A 15805-nucleotide genomic window follows, 5' to 3' on the forward strand; every position below is an offset into this window, starting at 1 on the left:
CTCCATCAATGTATGATCTCCTCTTTGTTACAGCTCTGGCCTGTGATTCCTCTCCCTGTGCCCTGGCTCAGGGATCCCTGAGGACCTAGCCTAGCAGTGTGCTGTCCTAGGGACAAGGGTGGCCTGCTTCTCTCTGCCTGGCATCCTGGCCGTGGTTTTTGCTTTGTTTTCCTCCCACCCTCCTCTGTCCTTGGCATTTGGACTCTCATCTTTGTTTGAAATTTGCACACACACCCCCTTTATCTCCATCCAGGCCAAAATAGAGAAAAAAACAGAGGCACCTGCCACAGCTGGGAAGCCTGAACCTAATGCAGTCACTAAAGCAGCTGGCTCCATTGCGAGTGCACAGAGACCGTCTGCTGGGAAAGTGAGTTTTATTTAGGTTTCCCTCCTTGAGGTAAAGTGGTGACATCATTCTTCTGGCCTGAGTCATTTTCCCTTCTATTTTACTTTGCTCCTGGTTTTAACTGGTTCTTGCTTCTTCCTGTGTTCCTTCCTCTAGTTAATGACTCAGCCGTCAGTTTTTATATTATCCCCAAAAGCTAACCAAGTTGTGAGCTCATACTCCATTGGGGGCTACTTACTCAGCCTGATGAAGGGAACTTGCAAACTGTCAGTCACTTCCTTGACATTTGAAACTCACTTAGTATGCATAGTATGCATACAAATCCATCATGCCCAGGCTCTTCCTCAGAAGACAAGGCAGGGGCGGTACCCAGAGCCCTGCCACCCTGTCTTCTGACCTTACAAAGTGTGGCTGGCTACCGGGTCTGTCTTTTTTTTTTTTTTTCCTGGAGATGGCTTTTAAAGCCAAGGCTTTGTGCACTACTACTGAGCTATGTCATATGATACCCCTCCCCCATTCATCTCTTGGTGGGATATTAGGATTCTCATCGATGGTGGAAAACCACCTTGTAGGGAATAGTGTCTGCTGAAAGGCTGAAACCTCAGCTTTGTTCTGAATTTCACACACTGAAAAATAGGCCCCTGCTATCTGCTGTAGCAGGCAGGTGGGTTGCCTGGACTCTGGCCCTTAGGGACCAAGATCAGTAGTTTCTCAACCCCGGGAACTGCTATGATGGAGGTAATGAGATAATGAAAGCTGTCTTCGGGTGGGTCATCACTAAAGCACGTGGAGTCCCATGGTTTAGACAGCTCACTGTAGTTTACTAACAGCAGTCCACTGTTAAAGTCATGAAGGAAGTTGGGAAATGAATGAAAAGAACATGGTAAGGTGTCTGGTCTGAATTAGAGTTCCTCAGGGTGTTCTCTGTGTTCTACAGGCAGCACAGCATATTTCATTTGCAAAGATCCTCTAGTTCTAAGGAGAGGGAGGGATGGAAGAAAGGACCTGGAAGTGTTTGTTCTTGAGAGCCAAAGAAGAACTCTGTATGCTCCTCAGTTCCAGGCTAGGGTATTGCAGTGTGGTATGGTTGTGCCCTCCTGAATTGTCCATCACTAACACCATTTTGGTCTGTTCTGTTTGTACATGCAACTCACTGGACATAGGATTATACTCTAGAGGATTGGAAGGATCGTAAAGCCAGATATGCTGGCCATAATCCCAGCAGTGTTATAAGTGAGACAGGAGAATCAGGAATTTGAGGCCTGCTTGGGGTACATAGCAAGTCCCAGGTCTGCTTATCTACATAGTGAAACCCTATTTCCTCCTCCTCCTCCTCCTCCTCCTCCTCCTCCTCCTCCTCCCTCTTCTCTTCCCCCTCCTCCTCCTCCTCTTACTCCTCTTCCTCCTCTTCCTCCTTCCTTCTTCCTTCTGTTTTTTGTTTTGTTTTGTTGTTGTTTGAGACAGGGTTTCTCTATGCAGCCTTAGTTGTCTTAAACTCGCTCTGTAGACCAGGCTGGCCTTGAACTCACAGAGATCTGCTTGCCTCTGCCTACCGAGTGCTGGGATTAAAGGCATGCGCCACCACTGCCTGGCCGTGAGACCCTATTTCAAACAAACAAATGAAAATGAAGTCCCTCCTCGTCTATCACGTAGTGTTCTTGAAAGCCTGAGACGGATGGCTGAAGTGTGCCAGCTACTGAGTCTGTGGCCTATACTTCTCCTGGTGTCAGGTTCAGGATTCTGTGACCATTTGCCTTTTTTATCAACAGTGTCTTCCTTCCTGTTGTTATCAGATCTGTGCTGTTAGCCAGTTGCCCAACAATTCTTAGAGCAGCTTTTGTTTCCAGGGCTGAGTCTGGCTGCAAGTTCCAGGACCCAGATGGGAACTGGTCCAGAGCATCAATATCCACTCTTCAGAGAAGGGTCTAGACAATAAGTTGGGGCAGTATTTGAGTGGGCATCAGGGCCTGTTTGAGTCTTAGAAACAAACTCCAGCCCAGCTCCCAGGAGCAGTGAGGACAGCCCCACAGCACTGTGCAGCTTCTGTCTTCGCTTTCTTTACTCACTCCCTTTCTTGCTTTCATCCGTTTTCCTTTGTTTGCCAACCATGTTCTAACAAAAGTGTGGACAGAGGTATTGTGATCATATGTGGACCTGCTCTGCGTAAGTTCTAACTAGCCCTCTCCCTTTGTGTTTTTTGTTTTTGTTTTTCTCTCTCTTCCTGTTCTCTAACACTCCAGGTCCAGATAGTCTCCAAAAAAGTGAGCTACAGCCATATTCAATCCAAGTGTGGTTCCAAGGACAATATTAAGCATGTCCCTGGAGGTGGCAATGTAAGTATAAGCTCTGGTCAGATGGTATATGAGGCCTAGACTCTGGGAAACCCCGGCAAGAGGGCTCCCTTCCCTCATGTGACAGGATCTCAGTGGTCTGGGTTGGTCTCCTGCCAAGTGATGGGAGCTGGAGGCCTATATATGTTTTGGGGGTGTCCTAATGATCGGCTAGAGATACTCAGGTGGTCTCATCTCACCACCATGTGTGGGAGGCTTTGTGTTTTTCTCTACCTGAGCCAGAGACCTGCTGAGAGCTGAAGCTCCCATTGCTTGGGATGTGCAGACTTGCTGTGTGCCTGGGCAACCCCTGGGGGATCCCTGCTCTGAGACAGGTACCCATGTCTTACCAAGGCCTGTGCTTGAACCTTTGACGCTACATTATATTAGCCAGCATTTCTCTACCACTCCTGTTCCTACCTATGTTCTTCCTTGGTGTTCTCTCTTCTTTCTGCTCACCTTCCATCTTTTCCAGTCCCTTTTCTTTTTGTCTGTCCCATCTAAACATCCTCCTTGTTATCACAGTGCTGTTCATGTTAGCTCTTTGCATGTGTTGGGGGATGCTGGTGAGTACAGCTCACAGGGAGGTTCTGGTCCAAAGAAACAGCTCAGAGGGTCATCATCCTTCAGTGGGTGTTCCCTGCTTGTTCCTGTGGTAGTGCCTAGGCAAGTAGAAGTCTACAGAGTACCCAGGGCACATTACTGGGCCCCTGCCCTCATCTCTCATCTGAGAGAAACTGGCCCATTTTGGTTTGTCTTCAGTCCACCATCCTGAATTGGGGTGTTCTTCTTTTCTTTCTCCTTCTTTCTCTCTGCACCCCTGCTCCCCAAATTCTCAGGCCATTCTGCCCAGGTCTGCAAACACCCCCTGAAGTTTTATTTTGAGGAATGCAGCCAAGAGTGTTCCTTTTCCTAGTCAACCCCCTGCTTATACTTTCTAGTTAAAACTCAACAGTGGTTTTTTTTTTGTTGCTGTTGTTTTGTTTTCAAGACAGGGTTTCTCTGTGTAGCCATGGCTGTCTTTGAACCAGCTCTGTAGACCATGCTGGCCTCATACTCACAGAGATCCACCTGCCTCTGCCTCCCAAGTGCTGGGATTAAAGGCATGTGCCATCTACCGCCAGGCCATACTTTTTTTTTTTCTTTTTGAGACGGGTTCACAAACTTACGATTCTGCTGTGTCTGCCGCCTAGTACTAAAATCACAGGCATAGTGCTCCCCAAATGCTCCCAAACTGCATACCCAAAGAACATTGGAAAGAAAAGGAAGTCATGTGTTCATCTGTCCTATGTTTCAGCTGCTTTTGTAACTCCTCCCAATTTAAGATTTTATGACAATTTGGGTTCTGTTTCACCCTTATAAGGGGGAGAGTAAGTGCTCAGACCTGTGGGTAGCAAGTGCAAGGCCCTGGGTTCGGTCCTCAGCTCTGGGGAAAAAAAGTAAGAAAGAAAGAAAGAAAGAAAAAAAAAGACCAAAAAAACCCAAAAAGACAAAATAATAATAATAATAATAATAATAATAATAATCCCAGCCCTCAGGAGGCAGAGCCAGGCAGATAGATCTCTGTGAGTTCGAGGCCAGTCTGGTCTACAGAGCGAGATCCAGGACAGGCACCAAAACTACACAGAGAAACCCTGTCTCCAAAAACAAAACAAAACAAAACAAAATAGGTAAGTGGGGATGGAGAGATGGCTCAGTGGTTAAGAACGTTGACTGCTCTTCCAGAGGACCCAGGTTCCTTTCCCAGCATAACTGTCTGTAATCCAGTTCCAGAGGACCTGACACCCACGGCAAAGCACCAGTGCACATAAGATAAAAAGAAAGTATAGAGAGATAGATAAGAGTCTAATGTGGTGACACACTCCTGTGATCCCAGCACTTGATTTCAAGGCCAGCCTAGTCTACATATTGAGTTCCATAACATCCAGGGCTACATAGAAAGACCCTGTCTCAATGATAAATGAATAAAATCAACAAACCAAAACTCACAGAGATCTGCCTGCCTCTGACTCCCAAGTGCTGGGATTAAAGGTGTATGCCACCATTGCCTGGCATTTTTCTTTAATCATAGGATCCTTCTATACAATTAACTCTTTTGTTTTAAGCTACTTGGTGGGGGGTGAATGAACTTCATATTCTGATCTAGCATCTTTAGGTGTATGTGTGTGGCACACACACTCAAGCCACAGCACATGGGTAGAGATGAGAGGGCCTCTTTGATCAAGTTCTTCCGTCTTGAGATAAAGTCTTTTGTTGTTCATCTGCTGCTTACTTCTGGGGATTCTCTTGTCCCTGCTTCTCTTCCTCCGTGTGAATTATAGGATGCGGTGCAATGAGTCTAGGTTGTATGTGATATCTGAAGAGCCGAAGTAAGAGCCTTATATTGTATGACAAGAACTTTTACCCACAGAGCTACCTCCCTCGTCCCTGTCTGTGGAGTGTTAATTTTGCTGTTTGTAGCCTGTGTTCTCATTTAGTATTCCTTTGTCCTGCAGTTTTCTTTAAACTAATTTAAGTTTACATTTTTCTCCCACATTTCGGCATGACTCCCAGGTCATGGCTTTTCCACATCAGCCCATTAGTTGTGTTTGTGGTGTCAGAAGAGTATGTCTTCATGAGACTCCAGCATCCTTTAGTTTGGGGCTGGAATACGTCGTGTTTCTCCCCCCCCCCCCCCCCCCCCCGCCCCCCAGACATCGTTTCTCTGTGTAGTTTTGCGCCTTTCCTAGAACTCGCTCTGTAGACCAGGCTGGCCTCGAACTCACAGAGATCCGCCTGCCTCTGCCTCCCGAGTGCTGGTATTAAAGGCATGCGCCACCACCACCGGCTGGAATATGTCTTTTTTTTTTTTTAATTTATTTATTTATTATATATACAGCATGTATGACTGCAGGCCAGAAGAGGGCACCAGATCTCATTACAGATGGTTGTGAGCCACCATGTGGTTGCTGGGGATTGAACTCAGAACCTCTGGAAGAGCAGTCAGTGCTCTTAACTTCTGAGCCATCTCTCCAGCCCTGGAATATGTCTTTTAATCAGAACTTTTTCTCACTGCCTTTCCTTCCTTTGAGGCATAGTTAGGAGATAAAGAAAGGGAGGCCTCGGGTGTAACTTCACATCATTTTGGAAAGTGTCCAGTCCCAGATTGACAAAGTGGTTTCTGTTAATTTCCCACAGGCGATCTCAGGGATAGTCACCCTTGCTTCAGTATACATTGGTGGGCTAGTTAAATAACAGCCAGATTTTTAGTTGAGGGCATGCACTTTCTGAGGTTACCAGAACACAGTATCCTGAAGCAGGAGGATTGCCTTAGACCAGATGTTCAAGGCAATCTATGTTAGTGGGAGAAATATCTTTCAAAGAAAAAACATAACATATAACCTTGGATGGCCTGGAATTTATGGAGCTCCAGCTACATCTGCCTTCTGGAGTGCTGGGATTAGAGGCCAGCGTGTACCAATACAACCTGAATGATCTTGTCAGGCAATCCATTCTCTTGATTATTTTCTAAACATACCAGTATCTGTAAATTAAAGCCTATGGGAAGCCTGAAGGAAGCAAGAAAGCAAATTGTGCATGGTCAGAACAGACTGTTGGGCACAGACTCTAGAGGCACACAGGACTGTGCCTCCAGCACTCGGACTGCTCAAAAGGAACAAGTATTCTTGGTAAAGTGGGTCTTCCGTGGCTAAGAAGCACATTTAAAAATCAATCTGAAAAATAACCACAGCCCCTATGTAAGATACTGTAATCCAGCACTATGGAAGCTAAGGCTGCATATTAGCAAAGGTGAATTTGTCTCAAAACAAAACATATGTTGCTAGCTGAGGATACTGCTGTTTTATAACCATACTTGTTGTTTTTATAAAATGGCTGGGCGGTGGTGGCGCACGCCTTTAATCCCAGCACTCGGGAGGCAGAGCCAGGCGGATCTCTGTGAGTTCGAGGCCAGCCTGGGCTACAAAGTGAGTTCCAGGAAAGGCGCAAAGCTACACAGAGAAACCCTGTCTCGAAAAACCTAAAAAATAAAATAAAATAAAATAAAATGTACCAGGTGGGGCTGGAGAGATGGTTCAGTGGTCATTTGATTGTCTCTACTCACATGACCGCTCACAACTATAACAACTCTCGTTTAGGAGCTCTGACTTCTTCTGGCCTTTGTGAACACCAGACATGCAGGTAGTGCACAGACGTAACATGCAGGCAGAATGCTCAAACACACAAATAAAATGCAAAAAAGATTTAAATTGATAACTTTATTCTACATTTTGAAGATTATTTTTTTGTAGAGATAGTAAATAACCTGAGTGCTGAGTATTTGCCGAGGGGTAGATGTATGCCAAATAGTACAGATCATTTGTGGCCCTTGTGTGCATTTTTGTTTTCCTGGGAGACTGATTGTATCATGAAGCCCGCAGAAGCATGTGGCTGTGCAGTTGATCTGGGGGACATGCATTGAAAAACACTGGAAGGAAATTCAGTGTTAGTCTAAGTTTCTATGGGAGAAGAGTTGATGGGTAAGGTTTTGAGACCAAACAAGATGGGCATTTTAGGAGAGCCTTGATGTTGGTGTTTGTATCCTGCGCAGAGGAGCAGCTCTGGAGGATGGAAAGGAAGACTTGGGACTGGGAGGTGGGGTCAGAGGAAAAGAGAAGGGCCACAGTAGATCATAGGCTCTTTTAAGCACTTAAGGATGTAGCCTTGTCCTTGAACAGACCTGAGATGGCGGTAACCAAGGGAGCTCATGAAGGGGGGCTGGGCTCCTCCATGATCTGTCTTCTCTCTGAGGATATTTGCTTTCTGTTCTTCTGCTTAGGTTCAGATTCAGAATAAGAAAGTGGACATCTCCAAGGTATCCTCAAAGTGTGGGTCCAAAGCTAATATCAAGCACAAGCCTGGTGAGTGTCTCTGCCTGTAGTGCTAAGACTCCCCGGTAGGTGGACCTTCAGAGGTTATCTTAGTGGCCTTCCTGCTAGGACCATTTCATCAAAACTCTTGAGCCAGAGCAAGGTGGTGGTGGCACACGCCTTTAACCCAGCACTTGGGAGGCAGAGGCAGGTGGATCTCTATGAATTCAAGGTCAGCCTGGGCTACAGAGTGAGTTCCAGGACAGCCAGGGCTACACAGAGAAACCCTGTTTTGAAAAACTAAAACAACAACAACAACAAAACAAAACACTCTGAGTCAGTTCTGGAAAGGGTGCCCAGACCCAACTTGAGATCCCTGGAAAGCACATATATGCCCTCTGGACATGGTAGCCAAATTGTAATTTCAGTGCTTGGAAGTTGTAGACATTATCCCTAGACAAGCCATATTTGCGAGTTCTGGGTTCAATTGAGAGAGATCCTTAAAGGATGTCTCTTGACACTTAACCTCAGGCCTTTATGAGCTTGTGAACCCACACACCTGCACTTACACACATGCCTATACACAACATACACATGAAAAATAAAGAAGAAAAACTCTGAGTTACCTCCCACCCCTTGGTGCCTGATAGAAGCAGCACAGATTTCCAACCATGCCAGAGATAGCAGCTGGGTGCTGCCTTTCTGTTGGAAGAGGGACAGTTTGTTGAGGCCATTTTGACAGCTGTTTCCTTGGTGACATTTCCATCCTGTCCCTGGCAATCTTGTGTGCTGTGTGCCTGGCACTAGTGACCTGGGCCAGCCTCCTGAATGAGCATGCTGGGAGCTAGTGTTGACGGAGTCAAGTGGTGGTTCAGACTCATGGCAGATCCAGTAACAAATGGAGCCCCCAAGCAGAGACTCCTTGGTGCCCGGCCTTACAAAAGAAGAGAGAGCTTTTAGAATGCTGACTGAACCTGAGGATCTGGTAGCTGTACCAGTGGCATTTCCTTGTGGCAGCATCACTAACAGTGTCCCACTGAGGCCTCTCAGGAGAGCCTGAGCACTTGGCCTTGGCTCATTCTCTGGTTCCTAGCCCACAGCAGACAGTGGGTTGTGAGGTCTTACTCCAAAACCAGATGTCTCCTGAGATCAGCTCCTAGGCCAGTTAAAGTGAAGGAACTGAAAGTCTCTCCCCTCCCCACACCCAGCAGGTTTGTTTTATTTTCATAGTTTTGTTGTGGTGGTTTTAACTTTTAGCAGTCCTCCTACTACTCATCCTTCCAAGTATTGGGATTGTGAGATCCAATTTAGAGTGTATTCTCTAGTGGAAGACCAAACACTGTGGTCTTTCATTGTTTATCCCACTCCCCTTTTGTCTGGAAAATCCATTTATGAGATAAGATAGCTCTTGCCCTAATGGCACTAAGGCCCGATGTTGCCAGGGCTATCCCTACAATGGGGAGGAAACCTGATAAGTTTGTCAGGAACGTGGCTAGGTGTGGGCTGAGTGCTGATGAACAGGGACGGAAGGATCAGAAGATGATTCCTGCCCAGTGCTCCCTTCTGGCAGTATGCTCTCAACTTTGTCCTTGTGTGCAAATATCCTTCACTTCTCCCCGAGCCTGAGAGCACTGGACCCTGTCCACCTTTTCTCAGCTCACACTTGTGAGCCTGCCATGTCTATTTTACTGTTCCTCCTTTCATGCTGGGGCTCGAGCAGTCAGTGTCTGGCTCCTCTCCCTGTCATTCACCAAGCATCACCTTGAGCAACTGTGCAGTCGAGCCCTGACTGATGGAGCACTAAGGAGAACAGTGGGGCCGGAGAGTCAAAAGCCAGCATCAGGCTGGGCCTCCAGTGGTTGTAGATCAGCCTTCCCACCAAGGGAGGTATTACCACTGCCTCTTGTCCTCAGGACCACCCTGGAGCTGCTCAGTGACCAGTTCCTTTGTCATTCCAGGAGGAGGAGATGTCAAGATTGAAAGTCAGAAGTTGAACTTTAAGGAGAAGGCCCAGGCCAAAGTTGGATCCCTCGATAACGTGGGCCACCTGCCTGCAGGAGGTGCCGTGAAGGTAGTGCGTGGGTCACCAGTGCAGAGCTAGAGTGGTGTGGGGACAGTGCAGTTGCAATGGGGCCTAGCAGGCCTGTCACCGCCCCTCAGTTTCTCCAGAAGTCGCATGTCCAGTCATCCCGTTGCTGTCTCCATTACCACCATTGGTCCAGAGGAGGCAGAGCCCCAGCCACCTCTCAGCTCCTGAGAACTGTGGCCTTCCTTATTGGGCACGTCTCAGCCATTTTCTGATGGAGCATGGTTGGGGCACAGGTGAGAAGGTAGACTGGCATTCTGCACATAGCTCCCTGGCTATCGTTTTACTCCAGAGACCAGTACTGCTGGGGGCCACCCTGCCCCAGACTCTGGGAGAGCATCAGGGCAGAGATGGACCTGCATGTCTGACGCTGGCTGGGCCTCTCCTCTCTCCTCCCTCTCCTCTTTCCTCCCACCTCTCTCCACAGTATTGTGAGACCTTTTGTGTGCCAAGATTCCATCTCCCCCTCATTCAGGGTCGTGGGCAGGTGGGGAGACCTGTGCAGGTAGCGGCTCCGGGCTCCCAAGGGTGAAGCTGCTGCTGGTACTCGGGGAAGACGAGCGGGGGCAGGGCCACAGTCTCCCTGCACCTTCCCTCCTCGCACGCACGCACGCACGCACGCACGCACGCACGCACGCACGCACGCACCGAGTGCTGGGCATTCTGCAGCCAGCCTTTCCTTTCATACTCTGCTTCCAGCCCTGGCTCCACCTCAGTTAACATTTTGGGGAACTTTGCTTTTAGAGTTTAACCTCCCAGACTTGAGAGGCATCATCCCTCCCTGTATGAGTGGGACGTTACAGATTTGGGGTCTGGTTCATGGCCACAGCAGGAAGTGAATGCACCCCAAGATTCACACCCAGGCTTTTCTGTGCCAAGTTTTGTGTTACTTTCTTTTTCCACTTTACCTCCCTAGCTGTTCCTTGTCTGTCTCCACTGTTGCCTGGTGGGCTTTCTGGAGCATAGTGGTCCAGCCCACTAAAAGCTCCCATTGTTGATGCTGAGTATCCTCCAGTTGGGCTCTATAAGGCCTTGAAATAAATGTTTCTGGCTAACACCTCTTTGGATACCTTCTTCCTGCTTCCTCTGTGTCCATGTGCCCATGAGTGATGCCAAGCATAAAAGATGCTGTACCATGAGGGGACCTTACCACACAGCAGATGAGCAGGCAGGGTGTCTACTTAGTTACCAAGGGCCCTCTAAGCATTGGCTGTGGTCTGGCAGGGGCCACCCCTATTTCCCAGCCAGGCCTAGTCCACTCTTGTGTGCTCTTCAGAGTTACTGTTGCTTGTGTCTTAGCCATGTTTTATTTGGTATCAACCTTGGTGAGATTCACAGAGTTCCACAGTGAGACTCCCGAGAGTATCATTAACCCCCCACCAGCTCAGTGGTGGGGAAGAGAGGGTAGACACCTGGTATAGAGCCAGTGCTTGCTGGGGGTGTGGGTTGGGAAGGCTGTATATGAGACCTCACCGCCATCACCCATCCCACTCCCTCCCCAACTGACCCTTCACTGTCTCCCCCACTGTTTCATTGTAGACTGAGGGCGGTGGCAGTGAGGCCCCTCCGTGTCCGGGTCCCCCTGCTGGGGAGGAGCCGGCCATCCCTGAGGCTGCGCTTGACGCTGGCGCCCCTACTCCAGCCAGTGGCCTCAGTGGCCACACCACCCTGTCAGGGGGTGGTGACCAAAGGGAGCCCCAGACCTTGGACAGCCAGATCCAGGAGACAAGTAAGTGGCTGGGCTTGGCCTAAGGGCCAGCCAGGGGCCCTGTCACTGGCTGAAAATTGAAACTCCTTTGTTTTATGACTGGAGTATGGCCTAAATTTTAACAAGGTGACCTTTTGTCTTCCAGGCATCTAACGATGACATTCTGGTCTCGTCTTCCATCCCCCCGTGTCCCCTTCTTGTCTCCCCTTGTTGCCCTCTCCCGTCCCTCCTCACGTGTCCCTGCAGATTGAGACCTACAGGCTGACGTTCCGGGCAAATGCCAGGGCCCGCACCGACCATGGGGCCGACATTGTCTCCCGGCCTCCCCACTTCCCTGGCTGCCCAAGCTTGGGGGCCCGGGCCCTGGGCTCCCTTTCCCGGGCTGTCTACTAGACCTGTCAGCTCTTGGGGGCTGGGCAGCCCTTTAGGCCTCTTTCCCTCCTGCCTAGCTTGCTCAAGGCGGCAGCAGCCTCTGCTGCCTTCACCTCCTTCCACCCTCTTCCGGGCCAGCTCCAACTTTACCATCCCACCACTGCTCCATGGAGAGAGTTGGGGCGGCGATGGGAGTCTAATGGGATCTCTGTGGGATCTAGGGGTGGGGTGCTGGATTTCAAGAAACTGACAAACCCTCCCTCTCTTCCCTGGTTCAACCTGGAGGGACTAGTAGAGGTGAACTCCAGGTTGTGACCAGCACTGACCGAATCCCCTGGAACCTTGACCCCACAGAGGAAGCCACCCTGTAGGTTGTTGTATCAGGCCCTTTGGCTGCCCTGCTTCAAGTTAATCAGGGGTCCGCTGCCCTTGTCCCCACTGCTTATACCTGAGTAGCTGCTGCCTCACTTTTGTCTTGTTTTAGTCTTTTTTCCCCCTCCCAATAACCCATGAACTGGTAGTATAGTTTGCAGGTTGAAGGCATGTCTAAAGAGAGTTCTCAGTAGGTGATGGAGGAAGCAAGGGGGAGGTCCTGAGTCTCCACTGAGGAGGCTGTCAGTTATTGGGGGCTGCCCCACTGTGGGTCGCTTGGGGCCCAGTGGGAAGAAAGTGAGAAGTGGGACTGCTGCCTAGTCAGCAGTCGGACAACTAGGGCGGGCCAGTGGGACTGGCTGTGCTGGCATTGTGTATGCTGCTTTCTTTTTCTAACCAAGAGGCTGGTTTTGGCATCTGTCTTCTTCCCTGGGAACTGGTGGTCAACGTGTGATACAAAACCAGGCCTGGAGAAACAGAAATGATGGTCAGAATCCCTGACCTGCACTTGCAGGCCAAGGCACCCAAGCCCTCATGTCCAGGGGAGCCTGAGCTGTCGAGAATGCATGTGAACAGTGAAGAATCAGGTGTGGAAATTTCAAACTAAAATGCATGAGACCTGGTGTGACTGGAGAGGAGCAGGAGAGGCCAGGCCCTTCGTGGTGGTACAGCCATCCCAGCATAGTCTGTTTATGGGTGGGATGGCTGCAGTGCTGAGATATCCTGGGAATTATATCAACACAAGATTCTTATTGCACTTGTATTTTTTGTATTAAAGTTTGCATGGTTTCTAATAAAGGATTCAAACCTAAGTTTGTAGTGAAATGGCCTGGGAGTGTCTAAGGGCTCCTCTGGTGGGGCATTTTCTGCTGCGCAGATTTGCCTGTCAGGAGGCTGGCCCAGATCTGACCCTCTTGGCCCTCCTCCTGACACAGCCTCCACCTCTGCTCCAGGTACAGCTTGAGCAGGTAGAGGTCTGTACTGTCTCTGCCCAAGGAAGTCATCCCTGGGACTGAAGGTCCTGGACAGTTTTGAGGCAGCAGTTTCCTTTCAGAAATCTTGAAACTAAATCCCTAGCTACACACACACACACACACACACACACACACACACACACACACACACACACACACACACACACTCTCTCTCTCTCTCTCTCTCTCTCTCTCTCTCTCTTTCTCTCTCTCACACACTTGCAGGGGCCTGTGGACTGCCTGAGCCAGGGAGTGGCTTTCTTCCCAGGCCGTCTGTAGAACGCTGCATGGAGCATTCAGTGTCAGTATTTTTCTAGCAAGAGGGAATTGGGCAGAAGGAAGCAGTGGGGACCAGGGTGCTGGTGGCTGAGGGCATAAAGGTACTTGCTACCTTCCTTGATGTCGATCCTGGGGCCTTGAGGATGCTGAGATTGACAAGAGTCCACTGGCCAAGGATTAGAGGGGAAGGTGGCCCAAGCTCTCTAGGTAGACTCTTAAGAGGCCCAGCTCCCTGGAGTGGTCCCACAAGTCAGGAGAACCTGAGAAGGCTGATCTGGCTGATTGGGACTGTAGGCCATCTGATGTGTATACTTTGCAAGGTTTGGGGATGAGATCTTTCTGTACTTTGTTTGCTCATAGCTTAGCCATTACGAGTCTGTAACTGTACTGATTTAAACAATAAAGCTGCCTGACAACCCACCACCCAGGCTGTGTTGCTTGTCACCCGTGAGTCCCCATACCTACTTTACCCCCTTGTCCCTTCAGTTCCTCCTCCCTCAGCTGTGAGACACAAGTGTGGCCAAGGACCCTGCAGGACCGTCACACAAATCAAGGCTGCCTAGAAAAGTGCTGTGTCAATGCTGAGACTCGCAAAGCAGTTGAAATGTGTTGACAGCTCTGGTGGTTCATTCTTGAAGAGTGGAGGTTTTTAGCCCCTTCCTCCCTTAGGACTTGGGCCATAGCCAGTTCTGTATCCCCAGCAGTAAGCATCTCTGGTCCGCCTGAATTGGGGCCAAGAGCCCAGAGTCCTGAGAGGAACCCTTAGTAGGACAGCAGTATTCACAAGGGATAAATATAACTTTATTTTAAATAAACATTTGCACTCTGTACACAGCCCCAGCGGAAGAGGGACTCAGTCATCAGCTGTCTTGCGCACATCAAAGCTGCCACAAGGTCCCCGCAGCAGCTCTGCCAACAGTGCAAGCAGCTGCCCATGTTCCTGCTGCACACTGAGTGGAAGTGCAGCTAGCTCACTGCGGAGGCTCCGCTCCACCATTCGGCCTAGGGCTCGCCGCAGCTCCCTTAGCAACCGCACAGTTCGTGAATCACCTTCTAGCCGCAGCAGGTCACTGTCACTCAGTGAGATGGTGGCCCGGCGCCCGTCATCTGGAGAAGGGTAAAGACGGGGAGTCTGTGTTGGCCATGCCTCTGAGGCCATGAGTAGGCCTTGGAGTGGTGGAAGGGAGGGTACCCACCACGGATGTGGACGTCCCCATCTGTTAGGAGCAGCACAGCTAGCGGGTGCACCTGGGAGGAATCGCGAACAAAAACGCTACCATTGGACTTGACGGCCATGAAATATGTCAGCCATCGGCTCCGTAACCGGGTAGCCTCCCTAGGGAACAAAGTGTTGTGTGATGTGAAGCCACACCTCTGGCCAGTCTCTGAGGCCCTCCCTATCTAATCCTGCCTGCCACCTACCTGTTAATGGTCGATTTGTGCAGCAAGATGTTGCCAGATTTGGTCCTGTAAGTGACACTGTTAGGCTTGAACTTCCCCTGCCGAGTCACCTTACCTTGCCTCACCTAAAGGGACAGAGGAAAATGTTGAGCAAGGAGCTAGGGGTGGAGAGAGGTAGGGACCTGGTCAGCTTCCTGTCCTAGAGGAGGCACCTGGATGAGGTTGGGGTAGAGGCCCGCCATCAGCACCCCCTTCACCAGCTCCTCTTCCTCGCTGTATTCATTGCACTGAGCAGAGGGCAGTGTGCAGTCAGAGGGTTTTCCCACTAGGAAAGCCTCGTAAATGTTCTCCGAGAACTGCTTGATGAGCCCTGGGGAGGCAAAGTGCAGTGTGAACTGAGGCCCTGCCTCGAGGCTGGGGATGGGAGCTGATGGGAGCTCTGTGGGTGGGAGGTGCTCAGGAAGGCCCTCTTGGGGGCCAGGCTGACCGTGGATGAAGCGCAAGCTGGGGGCGTACAGAAGGTTTTCTTCCAGGTAGTTTTCCCTGGAGGTACGGTCCTGCCAACGCAGCACCTCCTCCCAGCCAGCCACGGCACGCACGAAGGCCAAATGGTCACTACCACTGTCATGGCTCAGCAGTGCCTTCACCTGGGAGAGAATGTCCAGGGGTCAGGACAATGGGTGGGGTATGAATAAAACAGCAAGAGGGCTATAGGAAGCACTGGATCTAACCTTGTCTACTTCTGCCCGGTTCTGCAAACTGCTGCTGAAGGGGTCCCGGGTAAGGCAGGAAACAACCACCAGCAGTGGGTGCAGGCAACGGAAGATGGCAGCCAACACTATGGCCTTGGCCAGCCGGGGGTCAGTAGAGATGTGGGCCAGGCGCTGCCCCAGGGTGGTCAGGTACTCCCGCTGGTCCAGCACCCCTGCAACAGCTCAGCTGTCAGTCCCACCCATAAGCCACTCCACAGCCCAACCGCTCCTAGCCTCCATTTACCAATCTCCTGGAGCAGTATCACAGCCTCATCCACTGCCTTGATATTTGGACTGTCCACAGCCTTAGAGAGGAACTCCACTGCCTGCAGCAACAA

General features: G+C 50.1%; 2 protein-coding genes across 18 annotated transcripts in view; one reads left to right on the plus strand and one right to left on the minus strand.

The window, feature by feature from the left end:
• The window catches only part of Map4 (microtubule associated protein 4), a 147343-nt gene extending 135666 nt beyond the window's left edge, over positions 1–11677 (plus strand). For 6 of the 10 annotated variants that reach the window (XM_052721673.1, XM_052721705.1, XM_052721684.1 and 3 more), the window contains 6 exons: positions 254–367; positions 2587–2679; positions 7493–7574; positions 9482–9594; positions 11149–11338; positions 11463–11677. In XM_052721673.1, the coding sequence (XP_052577633.1) occupies positions 254–367; positions 2587–2679; positions 7493–7574; positions 9482–9594; positions 11149–11338; positions 11463–11470 (600 nt within the window). In that variant the 3' untranslated portion in view covers positions 11471–11677. The remainder of the gene's footprint in view (positions 1–253; positions 368–2586; positions 2680–7492; positions 7575–9481; positions 9595–11148; positions 11339–11462) is intronic. The other 4 variants (XM_052721698.1, XM_052721741.1, XM_052721714.1 and 1 more) reach the window with 2 other exon arrangements.
• Positions 11678–14093: 2416 nt separating this feature from the next.
• Positions 14094–15805, minus strand: part of Dhx30 (DExH-box helicase 30) — a 28255-nt gene continuing 26543 nt past the window's right edge. For all 8 annotated transcript variants that reach the window (XM_052721626.1, XM_052721657.1, XM_052721615.1 and 5 more), the window contains 7 exons: positions 15712–15793; positions 15447–15640; positions 15203–15362; positions 14928–15085; positions 14737–14840; positions 14511–14650; positions 14094–14421 (listed from right to left, as the gene is read on the minus strand). In XM_052721626.1, coding sequence (XP_052577586.1) covers positions 14168–14421; positions 14511–14650; positions 14737–14840; positions 14928–15085; positions 15203–15362; positions 15447–15640; positions 15712–15793 — 1092 coding nt within the window. In that variant the 3' untranslated portion in view covers positions 14094–14167. The remainder of the gene's footprint in view (positions 14422–14510; positions 14651–14736; positions 14841–14927; positions 15086–15202; positions 15363–15446; positions 15641–15711; positions 15794–15805) is intronic.

Source organism: Peromyscus californicus, unplaced genomic scaffold, assembly GCF_007827085.1.
Source record: "Peromyscus californicus insignis strain IS unplaced genomic scaffold, ASM782708v3 Scaffold_11__1_contigs__length_118956290, whole genome shotgun sequence".
NCBI lineage: Eukaryota > Metazoa > Chordata > Mammalia > Rodentia > Cricetidae > Peromyscus > Peromyscus californicus.